The sequence below is a fragment of the Copadichromis virginalis genome, linkage group LG9 (genome assembly GCF_057382275.1).
Source record: "Copadichromis virginalis isolate Kocher_CV1m ecotype Utaka linkage group LG9, C_Virginalis_male_GT1.1, whole genome shotgun sequence".
Classification (NCBI taxonomy): Eukaryota; Metazoa; Chordata; class Actinopteri; order Cichliformes; family Cichlidae; genus Copadichromis; species Copadichromis virginalis.
Window position 1 is genome coordinate 28,214,909 of NC_140626.1, and position 15,544 is coordinate 28,230,452.

Below are 15,544 nucleotides of genomic sequence, written 5' to 3' on the forward strand. Positions count from 1 at the left end.
TTTGCCCGTAATTTATTGCCGCCTCTTGTTGTTCAGAAGTGCACACCACAGCACTTTAGTATGGCCTCATCTCTACCATGAAGTTAATATTTAACTCAGCAGGCCATCCTCTGTTTCACACTGTTTGTCTCTGGGTCTCTGTTTGCTTATCCATATCTTCTGGGTATATGTGTTGCAAGTTGAGTAAAGCAGAAAGAGAACAGCTGAAGGGAGAAACAGAGCAGGGTGGACAGAAAACCTATAAAACAAAAACAAGAATTGTTTGTCAGCGATACAATGGCTGGACTATGGCGATGCATACTTGCAGTGGTGATGTTGATGTGCGTGTACCTCTGGGATTCTGCTGAGGCTGTAGGTGGAGCTAAGAGTCGACCCCGACCCCAAAGACGACCTCCCAAGAAGCCAAAGATCACACCTATTGACCAGACCCAACCCGAACAAGACATAGACATAGAAAGGGTAAGAAATAAGATAAAGAAGCGGAATATTTTCACTACTGCTGCATTGGGCCCTGGCTGCTCAATTCAATTTATATAGTGCCAAATAACATCAGCAGTACTTGGTCTTTTTCTTTTTTTAGTTAATCTTTTTAACCTTCTGCTGAAGACAGTGAGATTCATGAAAAAGCTGCAACTGCCAAGAGACCGACTGTTTCCAGGCAGTTGCAGACGTCGCCAACACAGCAGACAGCTCTGTGTGCTGTTATTTTACCTCTGAACACTGTTTTTTTGATTGTTGTACCGTGTCACAGTATGATATACAAATAGGACTGCAGAAGAATCTGCGGAAACTATGTGAAAGTAACTTAATGGTGGATGAGTCAATATAAACATAAGAAAATAGCCAGAAAGCTATTTTGTTGCTTTGATTAGATCATGACACACACACACATATACACACAAAAGCGCTCTGTCCCACTGGTCTAAGAATAATCCAACAAGTTTTTGTCCTTATATTCTATGTGGAATCAAAGTAAAGTATTCAGAGACTCGAACACGTCAAAGGCCAGTTCTGAGAAGCCTTTATTCTTCAAACTTTCAATCGCTGTGAAAGCTCTGATTTTTATGGATTACTGTGGGGGCTGCTGATGCAGGCAAACTTGCATAATTGTGTCAATATTGTGTTTGAGGCAATGAGGGAATTTTTCTGTGCAGGTGAACGGATATGAAGGGGATAGAGCAGGGCATTTAAAAGAAATGTTTTGTTTTTGTTTTGACACGGGAGCATTTTTGGAATTTTGATTTCAGTGGGATGGGATGAATTAGAATAATCCGATAAGACATTTGTCTATGACAAATTGATTGATTTTGAGATATTTTGAAATCTTGTTTTTTCCTTTCTCTGATTGCGTGTGTCCTAGATGCTGGGAACATGGTACCTGCTTAATACTGCCTCCAAATGCTCTTACCTGGTAAATCACGGGACCAAGGTGGAGCCAACAGTAATCACCATTGCTCGTACCGCTACCTCTAATGAAACGCTGTCTGTTAGCACCAAAACAAGGCAGTGAGTACAGCTGCACATGTGGCTGATTCTTCTGTATGTTCTTTGCTTTCTTTCTATTTTTTTGGCAGCAGAGGGAGCCAATTTCTTGAATCCCTCATTCCATTCTTACTGATATTATTCCTTGCCATGTGTTTAATGTTATTTATGCATCTTCAAAAACAGGAAGGATGAGGTAGAACTGTTAAATCCGTCAGCTTTTCTGCTAACTCTTTTTTGGCCAAACTGACCTAGAAGTATAATATCCCATTTAAATGGAAAAAATGTGGCTTGTGTTGTTTTTGGAGAGCATTCTATGAAAGCTTTTGTTGCTGTATGAGTGCTACGAAATCTTTCTGGCCTCAACAGAGAAAAAACAAGTTTTATTGATTAATTTGTCATGCACTGTCCGAAAAGTACAAAGTCTTCTCTTCTCTTCTCTTCTCAGTAATCACCAGTGTTGGGAGATATTACAAGTCTATCATCTAACATCAGTCCCAGGAAGACTGACACTGAAAGGTCAGTTTTGTTTCTTAGTGTCCCAGAATAAAGCAGGATCCTGTGTGTACTTTGCTCTCTGTTCTCTATATACCAGGATCTCCCCCTCAGCAGAATATTGAGATAGTGATTGGGGATACAGACTACAATTCCTATGCCATCATGTACTACCAGAAACAGGGCAAGATCACAATGAAACTCTATGGTAGGTTCCTCCCTTACTTTTTTAGGTACTTTATATTGAGCAGCACAGCACTGTTGATACTTTATTACTTTGGTAAATATGTTAAAGGGTTTTTGTGTTGTGCTGTGTTCGCAGGGAAGTCTGTGGACAATCTGTCAGAGCCGCTGCTAACCAAGTTTGAAGAGCTTGCTGCAAAACAGAATTTGCAGCGGGCCTACCACTTCCCCTTCCCCACCTACAGTATGGCTAATTTTACAGTTATCATACAGAATACTAATAGCAATCTATTTCATGTAAGCTGGCATTTTGAAACACATGATGACTGCATAGCTAGACAAGCTCTGGATCTCTGATAGCTAGATTAACCAAATGAATATACCGTGTAACCTTTGAGAACACAATCCAAATATTTTCTGAACACAGTGCATTACAAAATAACACAACAACACACTACATATGTAGTAAATGACTGGTCAGAGTAAGTCACACTACTACTAGCCATATGTTGATATATAGTAAAAGCTCCCCAGAGGGCTAAATAATGGCATGTGAATTTATTTTTGCTTTCTAGGTCACTGCGGTGATGTGGATCGAGATCATGTGATCAGTAAGTTACATGCTGTTTTTTCTTTTTAAACATTTTTAAATGTATTAACTTAAGTGACGTATGTACTTAAAAGCAATCCCCTAAAAAAGGGTGATAATGTTTCGATTTGTCACAAACAAAATGGCCAGACAGAAACAAGATAAGCATGTGCAATGCCACTGAGACAAACTTATATTATTTTTCAGGTTTTTACTTACTGGTGTAGTATGCAGGCCTAGTGCTGACAAGTACATCCACGAGTAATTGCATTGCATTTCCCTGGCAAAGCGCTCACGACTTATTTCCTAGCATTTTCTCCCATGTACTGTAAGAAGCTTCACTGATTCAGTGCAATATAATAAATAATATTAACAAATTGTATTTATGCAGATTTTTTCTTAACAACATGCTTTACATAAAGAACTGCAAACAAGAACTAGAAAAATTTGCATTTCCTGTGAAAATGCTGTGTGGATGCCTTAACGCTGAAGATGTCTGCTGAAAAAAGCTGAAAATTTTGAAATTAAAAAAAAAAAAAAAAAAAAAAAGATTTCCCTGAGCAGGATTCGAACCTGGCCCTTCTGGTCTAAGGGTAGTTATTTAGCTTACTGAGCCAAACTCATTCTCACAAAGAAGAGGTGGAGAGATTGACAATTGTGCTGAAATGAGCAGAACCTGCTGAGAATTGTGCTGATAAGAGGTGAAAAGGCTGCAAATTTTGCAGAAAAGAGGTGAAAATTCTGCTGAAAAGAGTTCAATCAGCAGAATTTCTGCTGAAAAGAGGTTTTTGCTGAAAACAGCAGAAAAAACTGAAAATTTTGCTGAAAAGAGTTCAATCAGCAGAATTTCTGCTGAAAAGAGGTTTTTGCTGAAAACAGCAGAAAAAACTGAAAATTTTGCTGAAAAGAGTTCAATCAGCAGAATTTCTGGAAAAGCTTAAAATTCTAATGAAAACAGCAGAAGAGGCTGAGATTTGTGCTGATAAGAGGTGAAAATGCTGAACCAATCAGAGGTACTGCTTCTGTCTGCTTCATCAGGCGGTGTACTTGTATGTATTTCTGCCATGGAGCGTTAACAAGAATCTGAGGTCCATATTAGAAAAGCTGCCAAAATCATAAAATGTTGCCGAATTGTAATAAATTATCAATATGAATTACAGGTCTGCGATAGTGTATTAATTTGTAGTGGAAGAAAACATGTGGACAAGGTGGAATTGAACCCACGACCTTTGGGCTTCAGACCTGTGTCATTACCAACTGCGCCACTGGGAAAGAGAACGGGCGCCTGGAAAATAGGGTGATGAGCAGTCAGAATTTTCGGAGTTTGAAAACTGAGAGGACAGATTTCCACCCCTCAAACAAACGTAATTTATGGCACAATGGTAAGATGACTGTAAAAACTGCTTCGACCTTGAGTGTCAGCAGTGTCTGAAGATGAATTGGCACAAGCCTCATGTCTTAACTTTGCTTTGTTACAGAGATATGACGATTTGAAAATGCCTCTCATTAGAGAAATCCAGCGCTGGTTTTGAACAAACTCCCCATAGACTTTGAATGGAGAGTTTTAAAACTTTTTGTTGCTCTGAGGCGATTTGATAAAAATCTGTAACTTCCACAACAGTGATAGTAACATTTTCTGAAAGCCAGCAAAAATACCTACGTTTTGATGTATAATTTGTGGAGGTTGGGTGAAAATTGAGCAAGAAGTTGTTCGGACATGAAGAGAAACTTCAGAAAGCAGCAGCTCTCACTCTGAGTTAATTGCATAGCAACCATAACAACGCATGTATTTTCTGAAAAATCACAAAGCTGCAACTGAAAACTTAAAGAGGCATTAAATGAAAACGGTAACAGATATGAAAAAGCTGAATCACACAGGAAAAGACCAATCATTTGAGAACGTTTTAAAGTTTGAATGGAGTTTCTAGGTGAAAGCATGAGCATGTAGTTAAGTTTCGAAAACAAGAAAGTTTTAGCAGAATTTCTGAAGTTTTCCATTCATTTCAATGGGACAAATTAAAGGAAAAAAGTGTAATATTTTAAAAAGTATAATAGCAATAAACACCAAAAGATATAGCCAGAAAGAGCAGAACAGATTAGAGTTTGAACTGAGAAAATCGGCTGAAAACTGAGGGAGTAGTTAAGGTGCAAAAAACGTACGGAGGCGACAAGAATAAAGGATAAAGAATAAAGAGAAACAGGAACTCAATACCACACAATTAGTTTCACCCCAAATGAGCTGCAGCTTTGTGCTGTGATTGTGGCTCACGGCACTTTTCCCTCACATGTTACTAGAGGAAAAAAAACACACTCATCTCGAGCTGCTTGTGTTACCTGGTTAATATGTTCTTCATAGTTTGTTTTGTATAATCTAAGCTAAGCAGTATGTTATGAAAAAACAAGTTATTGACTTAAAAAATGTAATTAAGCCAAAGGCAATAACCAGTGTGCAAAACAAAATGAGGAGAATAATTCAGATCCCCTTTGGGCAGTAACTTAAATGTTAATATGTACAATGTTTAATTTAAATAAATGAACAGTTTAAATGTATTAAATGCCGAAGCACAGCAACAATGTACATTTAGTTTAGGCTAAAGCTCTTGTCTAGTTTCCTGCAGTGTGGTTTGATTTGAATAGCTGATGAGGATTCTTGAAAAATGCTGTGAAAGCTAAAATCACCATGTGATAACAGTACTTGCTCACTCGGTGAGTACCTCCCTACTGACCTCCTCAGAATCACGTGATTTTTGTGTACAGTAACTTTGGGAAATTTAATGAGGTCACGCAACCTGAAACTGAGTTTGACATTTTTGATCCCTCATAAGTACAGCAGACAGATGTGACATTTTCAATGCTAAAATACACATTCGAGCTCTGTTAAAAACTGCAAATAAATCAGTTTTGCATACTTTAAAGTCAAAATCTTGTTTTTGCTCAGAAGCGCTTTTATTTTATGAGACAAATGGGTTAAATGGCAAAATATCACCAGTTAAATGTCTATACTGTAGATTAACAGAAGCATAGAGGTTCTTCACACCATGTGGGATATGTAGCTGGTCAAAGCAAGTTATAATCATGGCTCGAGCATGGTATCAAACATGTGGGTAAAATGGTACATGTCATGATTTTTAATCATCCTGCATATTTTGTACAAAAAAGATTTGACAGCTATAAGTAGGAAGATATCACAGAGTGTTTCTAAGCGGGAGACCCACTGTTGAATAACAGTATGAGGTTTTTTTTTTTTTTTAAATGGCATCATGTATCACTTGGGGGGAAAAAAGAAAAGTGAGCCAGACCTTCTCAGAAACAGTGCTGACTTTTGTTCCTGCAGGCTGTGCTCCTGCAGTCAGTTTTTAAAACGTTGTCAACACGTTATCTAACTTCCACTGCCTGCTGAAAAACATCAGCACGGTTTCTCTGTAATTTAACCTGGCATTCCTTGTTTAACAGATTGTGTTCCCACATGCTGAAGAGGCGGAGCTGAGGGGACGATGGAGAGCAACGCTTTTGAATTCACCCCTAACATTAAATGTCCTCAGCCACACACTGAATAAAAGGACATAAGAGTCAAATCAAGCTGTTGTTGAATGCTTTTAATTGTCCTTATTTGCTGTTTGCTAATCCTGTGGTGAGATGGAAGTGTCAACATGTGTTTTTTTATCCCGAGATTTACCATTGAGAGGCGAATGCACGTTTTTGTTTTGTGCTTGAGGATGCAAAAATTGGATGAGGGGGCCAGGAATGGAGATAATAAGGCCCAGATGTCACAAGGGTGGTTACAAAACTCACCAAAAGTGCCTCTTACCACTTCCCCTCGCTCCAACCAGCACCTCTCTCTCTCTCGCTCTGTGTGTCCCTGTTTGTGTGGATATGTGAGTGTTTCATAACCAGCTGATTACAAGTCTGTGCTCGTCTGGTCTCATAACAGAGGAGAGGTTTGATAAGTCATCGGTACATGTCAGCAAAAATAAAGAATTCACAGCTAATCAGCACTTTATGTAACAAGCAAATGATACAATACACAGAAACAAAGTCAAGGGGGGATTTGCTGTAACATAAATGCAATATTTAAATTTAAACAAGTCAATAGTGCATGCTCCAACTCCCTGGTAGTTACAAAACTCAGAGGTTCTCACCGAAATTCTGCATGCACCAAAGGTTTTATGAAAGTAAGAAAGAAAGAAAGAAACCAGTACAATGATGTGAGTCAGTGCTCAGAGGCTGCAAGGAACAATCAAGCCACTGTATGCAACACTGGCAAAGTTATTTATGAGAATGATTTTTATTTTTTTTTCACCATGAAGTTCTTAAAAATCCCTGACCATGCAGGAAATACTGGATGCCAATGGTTTATCATATCCAGAAAAATGGAAAACACACTGATTTTATACATGTGACATTTTGGCCAGGCATGCTTGGACACTAATGTTTAAACCCCATCCCTTCTACCCCTGTGTCCTGGCTCTATTCACATGTGCCAGTTGTGTAACAGCCGTGATTCGCCTGAGGGTTTTTGTAATGGTGTAGCGAACAGCAGGATTGTGGGGAGGGGGAGTGGGGAGGAGACAGAATGGGGGTAGGGCTGTACCCTGCAGCAAATATAAGAAGCCTCCGCTTGCTCTTTCCCATCAAACCGCCTTGACACTCCTGATCACTCCTTGCTGCCGAAGCACAGACAGAAGAAGCCATGAGGAGCACACTGCTGAGGATGCTGGCCGCCCTGGTGTGCGTGCTGGCTGCATGTGCAGATGTCATGCCCGTAAAAGACTTCAACCTGGAGAAGGTAACAAATACACATTTAAAAGGAAAGAAGTTATTTGCGTCTGTCTTTGGGTTGTTGCACAGACAAAAACAACCCCTCACTTTTAGAAAGCAGAGGGGAAGCAGTAATGCAGGTAGGGTTTAGATAACCTCTTTTTAAACAGTGTTTGCTTTCTTACAGGTGGCGGGCAAGTGGTACATGGTTGGCTTTGCTACAAATGCTCAGTGGTTTGTGAACCACAAAGCAACCATGAAGATGGGGACTGCTTTCTTAACTCCTACTGATGTAGAAGATCTGGACCTCTCTTACTCCAACCTGAAGTGAGTATAATTGTGCTTTCAAAATAAGATAAAATAAAATAAATTAAATGGCAATGATTGTCTTTTTTAGGGAGGATATCTAATAAACTGGTCATTTTTTCCCCATTTAAGTACTGATGGCTCCTGCTGGAGAATGACTCACCTGGCTAAGAAAACAGACACTCCTGGACGTTTCACCTTCCACAGCCAAAGTAAGTAGAGACGCCTTTAAAACTGCCCCAAAATCTGACATATATTTGAATACTTAGATTTAACATGATTTCTGTGACCCCACCAGCTTGGAACAATGACAACGACATGCGCATTGTTGACATTGTTTACGATGAGTACGCCCTGGTCCACACCATCAAGACAAAGAATGGGGTGTCCGAGGTCCTCAACAAGCTTTACAGTGAGTTTGTCTTACCAAAATAAGAGTAACTTTCTAGGAATGCTCTCCGGGATTTGCTCATTCTTGAAGAGCGCCGTCATTTTTTATTGTAGGTCGCACTCCCGACACCAGCGCTGTCCTGCAGGAGAAATTCTCGCAGTTCTCTTTGGAGACTGGTGTCCTCGCTGAGAACATTGTTATGCTGCCCAAGAATGGTAAGTTAACAGTATCAACAATGTAACTGATTCTGTGAGCGAGGCAGACCTTCGCTCACCAGCCTTTCTAATATGCGTTACAGGTGAGTGTCCCGACGCCTGAGGAGCCCAAATCTTCCATCTCAGCAGCATCCCCCCCCCCCACCACATTCGTCCAACCCCTCTCCCCCCTACAGTCATGACGGATTCACAAAGCTACACCCTGGGACAATGAACCTCAAGCATTTCACTCTGTTTTCTGCTGCACACCAAAGACCAACCCTGATCCTAGTTGAGCTCTCATACTTGTCAACATGCACATTAACTGGGGCATCAGAGTGGAACAATAAAGGCCTGCTTGTAAGAAAAAAAGGGACTGAAGTACACGGAAATATTATAAGTTGTCTTTTGTAACTTCTGATTTCTTTTGCAGACTTTTTTTTCTCCTGTTTTCCAACCTCAAAGCTAATAAAGCTGTTAAAAAGTGTCTGATTTCACAATAATTTTGTGTGTGTGTGTGTGTGTGTTCTGTGAAGGTTTTTTTGGAAGCTACGTGAATATTTTAACACACAATGCTCCCCATCAGCTCACTGTCAGGCATGCGAGAGTGTGTTGGATACTTTACCACATTACATTAGGACACAGTCCTTGTCAAAGGGTTTAAGGATGAGTTGCAGTTATGCAAATATGCGGCTGCGAGTGATATAGGCAGCGATTCAATCGACAGACATAATGAAACGAAGATTATAATAACACAAACTGATTATGGGGCAGCTATATTGCTATTTAGTTCTGGATCATGGCAACAGTAATAACAACGACAAGACAATACCTCGGTTCAAAGGTGTGGGCAGACAAACAAACACAAAGTAATCAGAATTAATTTAATTTAATTACCAGGCACGCAGAACAAATCCCTCCTGAGGAAAAGCAGAGTAGCACTACATTTCTGATGAGTAAGAGATATAAAGACCTGACATCACTTTAAAATCAAACATGCTGAACTTAAGTGAACACATTTATCTACAACTTTATCATCTTAAGGACACTTCAGTCCTTTTTTTGTAGCGCCTCATTGCTTTGGGTACCTTTGTCAGCAAGTTTATATTTGATATACTTTCATATATTACTTATTACTGATTCTGAATATAATTCATCAGCTATGAGCTTTTAACTTTATTTAGTTTGGTAATCTGTCATTAATCATCAGTGTGTATGCTCTGTAAATCTGGGTGACTAAGAAGGTGCACTGTCTGCCCACCAGAGGGCAGCATATGACCTTCTGGAACTTCCACATTTGTTCATTACGGACTTTTCAAAGGAAAAACTACATAGCGTTTATTAAGTATTATATCAGTTTTATATAATTTTAACTTATATAAGTCGAACTAAAGCAAATAGGTTAGATTCTTCCATAGTCCCTGTTTCTTAATGGTTACATGGCTAAGACACAAAATGTTCCTTGAATATCTTTAGTACTGTCTTTGATGTGCATCATTACGCTGCGAGTGTCTGAACAAGAAGAAGAAGACGAAGAAACTGCTATTAAAGATCAAACACTCTTTATTGAACTCAAGAGAACTAAAAGCAAAACATGTGGGTTAAGGTTTTGCCTGTCTGCGCTGATAATCAATTATCATCGCCGTTAAGTTCAAAACATATATCGAGGATGAAGTTATGCATTTTAAAAGTCTGAAAATCAAAATCCAAAAACAACAAAGCATCGGTAGAGTCACTTGTTTGCCCTACGGGATGCGAAGTAAAAGCAGATGAATTCTTCTTTGAGGCCTCAGTAGAAGGCAAGCTGAGCTCAGCAGCTGCTCCTAATGTCTCACATGAAGTGATCCACAGCAAGCGCTCGATCACGAGGCGATTCGTGATTCACTGCGCGAGCGCCGTGGGAGCAATTTGATCAAACAGACATACAAAATAAAACAACTTCACAACAAAATAGAGTTGGCAGCAGGTTTCAGCTGTAACACGTCGTTCTGTAGAAGCCATGGTAAGGTAAACAGGTAAACATAAAAATAACTTAAACATAAATAGATCATATTTGAATGCATGTTGGACCGCAGTTGCACACTGCAGGGTGACGCTCGTGTCTGCCTCCTCATCCTAAACGTGTTTTTCTTGCAAACGAGCAAATGACTCACACTTCATCAAACATGCATGTTGTTGTGTGCACGTGTGAGGGGAGGTGTAAGCGTGTGCGTTGAAGCTGCTACTGCTGCACAAATACTTGGAAAGTCTGGCTTTTTTTTAAATTTCAAAAGTTTTTTTTTTCCAACCAAGATTTTTCTGCGTAAGTGAACACAGCACCATTTAAATACAACATAAAAAAACACCTGAAAACGCTATTAAGTCCGATTTCGTGCAGCAGCAGTCAAGTTTTTCTCGCAGGTTTGTGAGTGTGAGGCAAGGCCAAACGGCTCAGCACCTTGAAGGCACGCTGGAATAATAAGCCAATTATCTTCTTAACTTCGTCCCAGGTGTTTTTCAGATATAAATTGATTTTTCATTTCACGCTGCTTCGCCCACTTAATGCCTAGTGCATCGATGAAAACTCAGTACGCATCAGTCAAGCTGTTTGGTCTGGTCTTCGCGCATGCCCAAACGGCCCCTTCTAAAGCTCATTTTCCCTAATTCACCTACGCACAGACGCATGCATGTGCTTTAAAAACTACAGCCCAACACTGGTTTCAAATGTATAAAAACAAAACAAAAAACCAACTCAAATATCAAATTGAACATGAAAATCTGACATAAGACTCAAGTGTTTGGCAAAGAAACAAACAAACATGCTGAAGCCCGCACGAGTAAAGGCTCGCAGATTCACTCATTCCAAATCCAAAGAAAGCTGCCGTGACCATGAAGATGAAGAAGATGGCGATGATGGCGTCATGATTTCCCCATCATGCACTGAGAAACCCCTCGGTGCCCTTCCACAGAAAGGAGTGTCCCTTACAATCGAATGTCATAAGATTTAAACGTAAAACTCTGTATTTTACACGTTTATAATGCGACAGACGAGACGTGTGGCGCCACTCTCATATAGATATGAAATTTCTAATTTGCTTTATGCGTCTGACACTAATCTTTCGAGAAAAGGGAGAAAATAATATCATATTTACAAGGTGACTTTTGGCATCCATATTCAGTTCTATATTACCACGACATGAATTATGTGACAAACTGGTGCATCCGCAGTTTGAAACAATAAAAAATACAAAGAAGAAGAAGAAAAAAGAAAGAATAAAACAAAAACAAAGGTTTGGCATGTCGATTTGATCATTTTTGATATAAGAGTTTTGTTAAAATATAAAATCAAAACGCAACAGGGACTGGCAATAAACCTTTGCTATCACACGACCCAGTAAGTATAATTATTTGTCATATACAGTATTCAAAAGACTCCTGAAAACTCCCAAGCACGACACAAAGAAGGACAAGCCGGTTAGTATATACATGTACAGTCTCTTACAGCTGTGCTCAGTTGAATAAGTGTCCCTTCCTTCTCTTTCTAATACTCTGGATATATAAAAAAACAGAACAAAACAAAAGGATTTCTGTACAGTCTTCCCCGTTGCCCCAACCTTCCCTGGGAGATTATTGTCCTTTTGAATAGCCAATCCTCTGTCCATTCTGTGATTGGCCTTGACTTAAACCACCTCTATCTCTGTGGCATCGGATGATCTAAAACATTGCTTTCCCTCTCTCAGAGTTCTTTCTGATTGGCTGTTAGATGAACCATTCCTTCTTTGATTCGTCAATGGTTTCTGGGTTGTCGGTGCCGATGATGGCCGTATCCGCTGATTCCGCGGCCGACTCCCCGCTGGCCTTTGCCTCGTTGGTGTGGTAAGTGCCTTTGTGACGGAACATGTAGCGGATCAGGAACACCAGAGTGCATAAGATGGTGAAGATCACCACTGCGATAATACCTGTAGTAGAGACAGAGAGGCTTTTTCAAATACTGCTACCAACCTGCTCCGACCATGAAATTCCTCATATGAGTCAATGTCTAAGCAAAGGCAAACACAGCCTGCTTCTGCCATCTCAACTGGGAGATTAATGTAATAAAAATGTATGTAATGCGATGTTTGTAATGTAATTAGAAACATTAGTGAACTGTAGTCTGTTTTTGGTACTTTTTGGACAGAAAGAAGGAATTTGACTGTCACTTGAAAAGTATAAAGCAGACGTTTTTAATAGTTAACTATGATCAGAATGTCTGTGATGTAGCAGCTCATCCAGGTCACGATCCATCACAACCACTGGTTATTGTAATGTGTGAAGCACAGAGAGCAAATAAATAGTAAATGGGGCACTTAGCACTCAAGGCAGTTTCTTCTACAAGCCTCATTCACCCAATCACACACACTTTTTTTTTATACCAAAACTCCTTGTCTAACATTTACACACACTCCAGCGGATGCATCAGGTGGCAGCTTGGGGTTCAGTATCTCGCCCAAAGAAACTTTGACCTGCAGACTAGAGGACACAGGGATCGCCACATTCTACCTCCTGAACCACAGCCGACCCAAGCGATAAAGCCCTGCTCAAATGTTTTGGGCAAGACACTTACCCCTCCCAAAGTAAAAGCTAGTGAAGATCAAAAGGTGCTACATAAATGCCAACCATGTGGCTGTAGCTCAGGAGGCAGAGAAGGTCACCCACTATGCTGCAGTCTGCATGCCAAGCAAGCTACAGCAAGATACTGAACCCAGAGTTGCTCTCCGTTCCATTTATTAGAGTTTGACTGTCAGATAGAGCGTACTTAGGCTATACTTAGAACTATATAATAAATTATTAATAAACTCACTGAAAACTTTAAAGACCTCTTAAATGTGGAAAATCAATTAGCAATAAAAAAACCCCCACGTTTAAGCACTTTTAACTTGATGATATGATAATGGCACTTTGTACCTCCAATGATGGCAGAGTCCCTGTTGACTCCATCGGGAATCACTCTCTCCTCATTAAAGGGGAACACTGCATCTAAACAAGGAATGAGAGAAAGACACAAAAACAAGCTGAAACAACAGTGCACATAGAAATGCCCAGCAGATCAGGAAAGTGCCTTTTATATACGTACGATCTCTATCAACATAGAGCTTAATGGCGTCTCTGATGTTCTTCAGCAGTTAAAAGTCAAAAGGAACGATTGGTTGGAGAACGTTTGCTAATTAATAATGACGTGTCTTTGTCCTGTCTTCCTTCCTTCAACCCTAACCGGTCGTGGCAGATGGCCGCCCGTCCATGAGCCTCGTTCTGCTCGAGATTTCTTCCTGTTAAAGGGAGTTTTTCTTTCCTGCTGTCACCAAAATGCATGCTCATAGGGGGTCAGCTAGATGCATATAAAATTACTACTGATAGATAAATAAATATATTACTACACCGTCTCATGCATTTCATGGTTTTCATTAATCATTCATCGAGCTCAAGCAGTTTACACGCCTGCTGCCACCGTTTAATTGCAGTGATATTCCCTGGATGTACAAGGAGTGGATATGAAAGGAGTTGAGATGAGTGGAGGGTGTGTAATAAAAGAAAGAAGTAAAATGACATTGCTGAAATTGCCAATAACTTCTCTCAGCAGAGAGCTGCTAACTCTCTGCAGGCTTCCATAATCGAGCAGTTCTGTGCAAACACAACCCCAATATGCATATTTTAACACAGGAAAAACATCACCCTGCTATGAGCCCGTCAGCTATTTGTAATGCAGGCTGTACTGCCCATAGTTCTCCTGGGAAGTCACAAGCATGAGTAAGAATCAGTTTTAGCAAGCAGAATCATGGCCTGAATGCTTTGTTGTGCCAAACACATTTATTTTGCCAAGACGACCACTACAGTGTCTCTGTAGGTGCCTCTTGTTATTCTTTTTGTTTCGTTTTATTATTTTATTTTATTATTCGCATTATTATCAGAGTGGGGATTACGCTGGAGTGGACAGGAGGTGAGGGCCAGGTGGGGGAAAGTCAGTAGAAGTCAGTGGAGGAATAGAAAAAGAAAAGGGAAAGAAAGGGGTTAAGGCCCAATCTAAATCAATAATTTGAACCTACATAGTTTCAGGCAAATTAAACAATAGGCCAGAAAATACAGCTAGAATTTTTCTCTATTCTATTATTTTTTTGCTCATATAGAATAAACATGCTAGTCCACGCTTTGGTTCTCCAAAGCATGAAATCGACACGCATGCCAGCAGGACGAGATACTATATTTAACGTCAAGAAGTCACTAGTAAGCAAGGAAGGTTTGAAGTACATTCCAGGGTCCTTCTATGCAAAAAAACGATTAAGCTAGGTGGCTAATATGTATTTACATGTACAGTGTCCAGTGATTATTGGTGACCACCAGTGCTACCTCTCAGCCTCCTAGTAGATGCATCTATGGTATAAATGTGAAAATCCCAGGTGATTTTCAGATTAACCTCTGACGTTGATCTCAAGGTTGAGGTCAGTAAGATTTGAACTTGTCCAAGAATTGTAGTAGATGCACATATGGTATGGATTTTAAAAAATACTATGACAATTGGTTCTCAAGTTATTGCATTCGTATAATTGGGTATCCACGCCGCCCGCCTGGCAGGGTGACAGCAAAACCCCATCAGCCTTTTTACGGTGGGTCACACTTCAAAAATATAATATTTTAAGCTTTCAATTTTTTTCTTTTAATTTAAGTTTGCTTATAAGCTCCTTACATGGACTCGCTCCAACCTGATTGGGTGAGTTCATCATGTTAAAACTGAATTTTAGTGAAAAAGTTACCAGAGCCTCTACTAGAGGTAGTGAGATTATAATAATAATTCAGCTGCTATACATCAAACAACAGCTAAAGAGGGACCACATCTGTGAGCATTCATTTTATGCTAATTATGTATTAAGTGTCATTTTTCATGGTGTACGCCTTCTTATTTATTTCCTTTGTATTTTCGTATGCACCATGGATTTTTATTTATTATTTATGGATTTTTATGTTGTAATTTTATGTATTTCTTATCTGGACTATATTGTTGTGCATTGTCTGGTGGTGTTTTTGTTTTTTTAAAATATTTTTTTCTTATTTATTGTTTTGAAATTTAAATCATGGTTACCTCTGCTAGCTGCATATGCTTGGATGTAATTGGATAAAACTACAATATATTTAAAA

General features: G+C 39.6%; 3 protein-coding genes across 4 annotated transcripts in view; 2 read left to right on the forward strand and 1 right to left on the reverse strand.

The window, feature by feature from the left end:
* The first annotated feature begins 154 nt into the window (after positions 1 to 154).
* On the forward strand, positions 155 to 6,328 carry c8g (complement component 8, gamma polypeptide). The gene is made up of 7 exons (XM_085468611.1): positions 155 to 459; positions 1,361 to 1,506; positions 1,931 to 2,001; positions 2,078 to 2,185; positions 2,300 to 2,404; positions 2,736 to 2,771; positions 6,203 to 6,328. The coding sequence occupies exons 1-7, from the start codon at positions 277 to 279 to the stop codon at positions 6,220 to 6,222; spliced, it is 669 nt and encodes a 222-aa protein (XP_085324737.1). The 5' UTR covers positions 155 to 276; the 3' UTR covers positions 6,223 to 6,328.
* Positions 6,329 to 7,330: 1,002 nt separating this feature from the next.
* LOC146702090 (lipocalin-like) lies at positions 7,331 to 8,885 on the forward strand. The gene is made up of 6 exons (XM_085468613.1): positions 7,331 to 7,535; positions 7,695 to 7,834; positions 7,946 to 8,025; positions 8,112 to 8,225; positions 8,318 to 8,419; positions 8,503 to 8,885. The coding sequence occupies exons 1-6, from the start codon at positions 7,440 to 7,442 to the stop codon at positions 8,520 to 8,522; spliced, it is 552 nt and encodes a 183-aa protein (XP_085324739.1). The 5' UTR covers positions 7,331 to 7,439; the 3' UTR covers positions 8,523 to 8,885.
* Positions 8,886 to 11,790: 2,905 nt separating this feature from the next.
* Positions 11,791 to 15,544, reverse strand: part of cntnap2a (contactin associated protein 2a) — a 403,255-nt gene continuing 399,501 nt past the window's right edge. For both annotated transcript variants that reach the window (XM_085468615.1, XM_085468614.1), the window contains 2 exons: positions 13,322 to 13,393; positions 11,791 to 12,336 (listed from right to left, as the gene is read on the reverse strand). In XM_085468615.1, the coding sequence (XP_085324741.1) occupies positions 12,137 to 12,336; positions 13,322 to 13,393 (272 nt within the window). In that variant the 3' untranslated portion in view covers positions 11,791 to 12,136. The remainder of the gene's footprint in view (positions 12,337 to 13,321; positions 13,394 to 15,544) is intronic.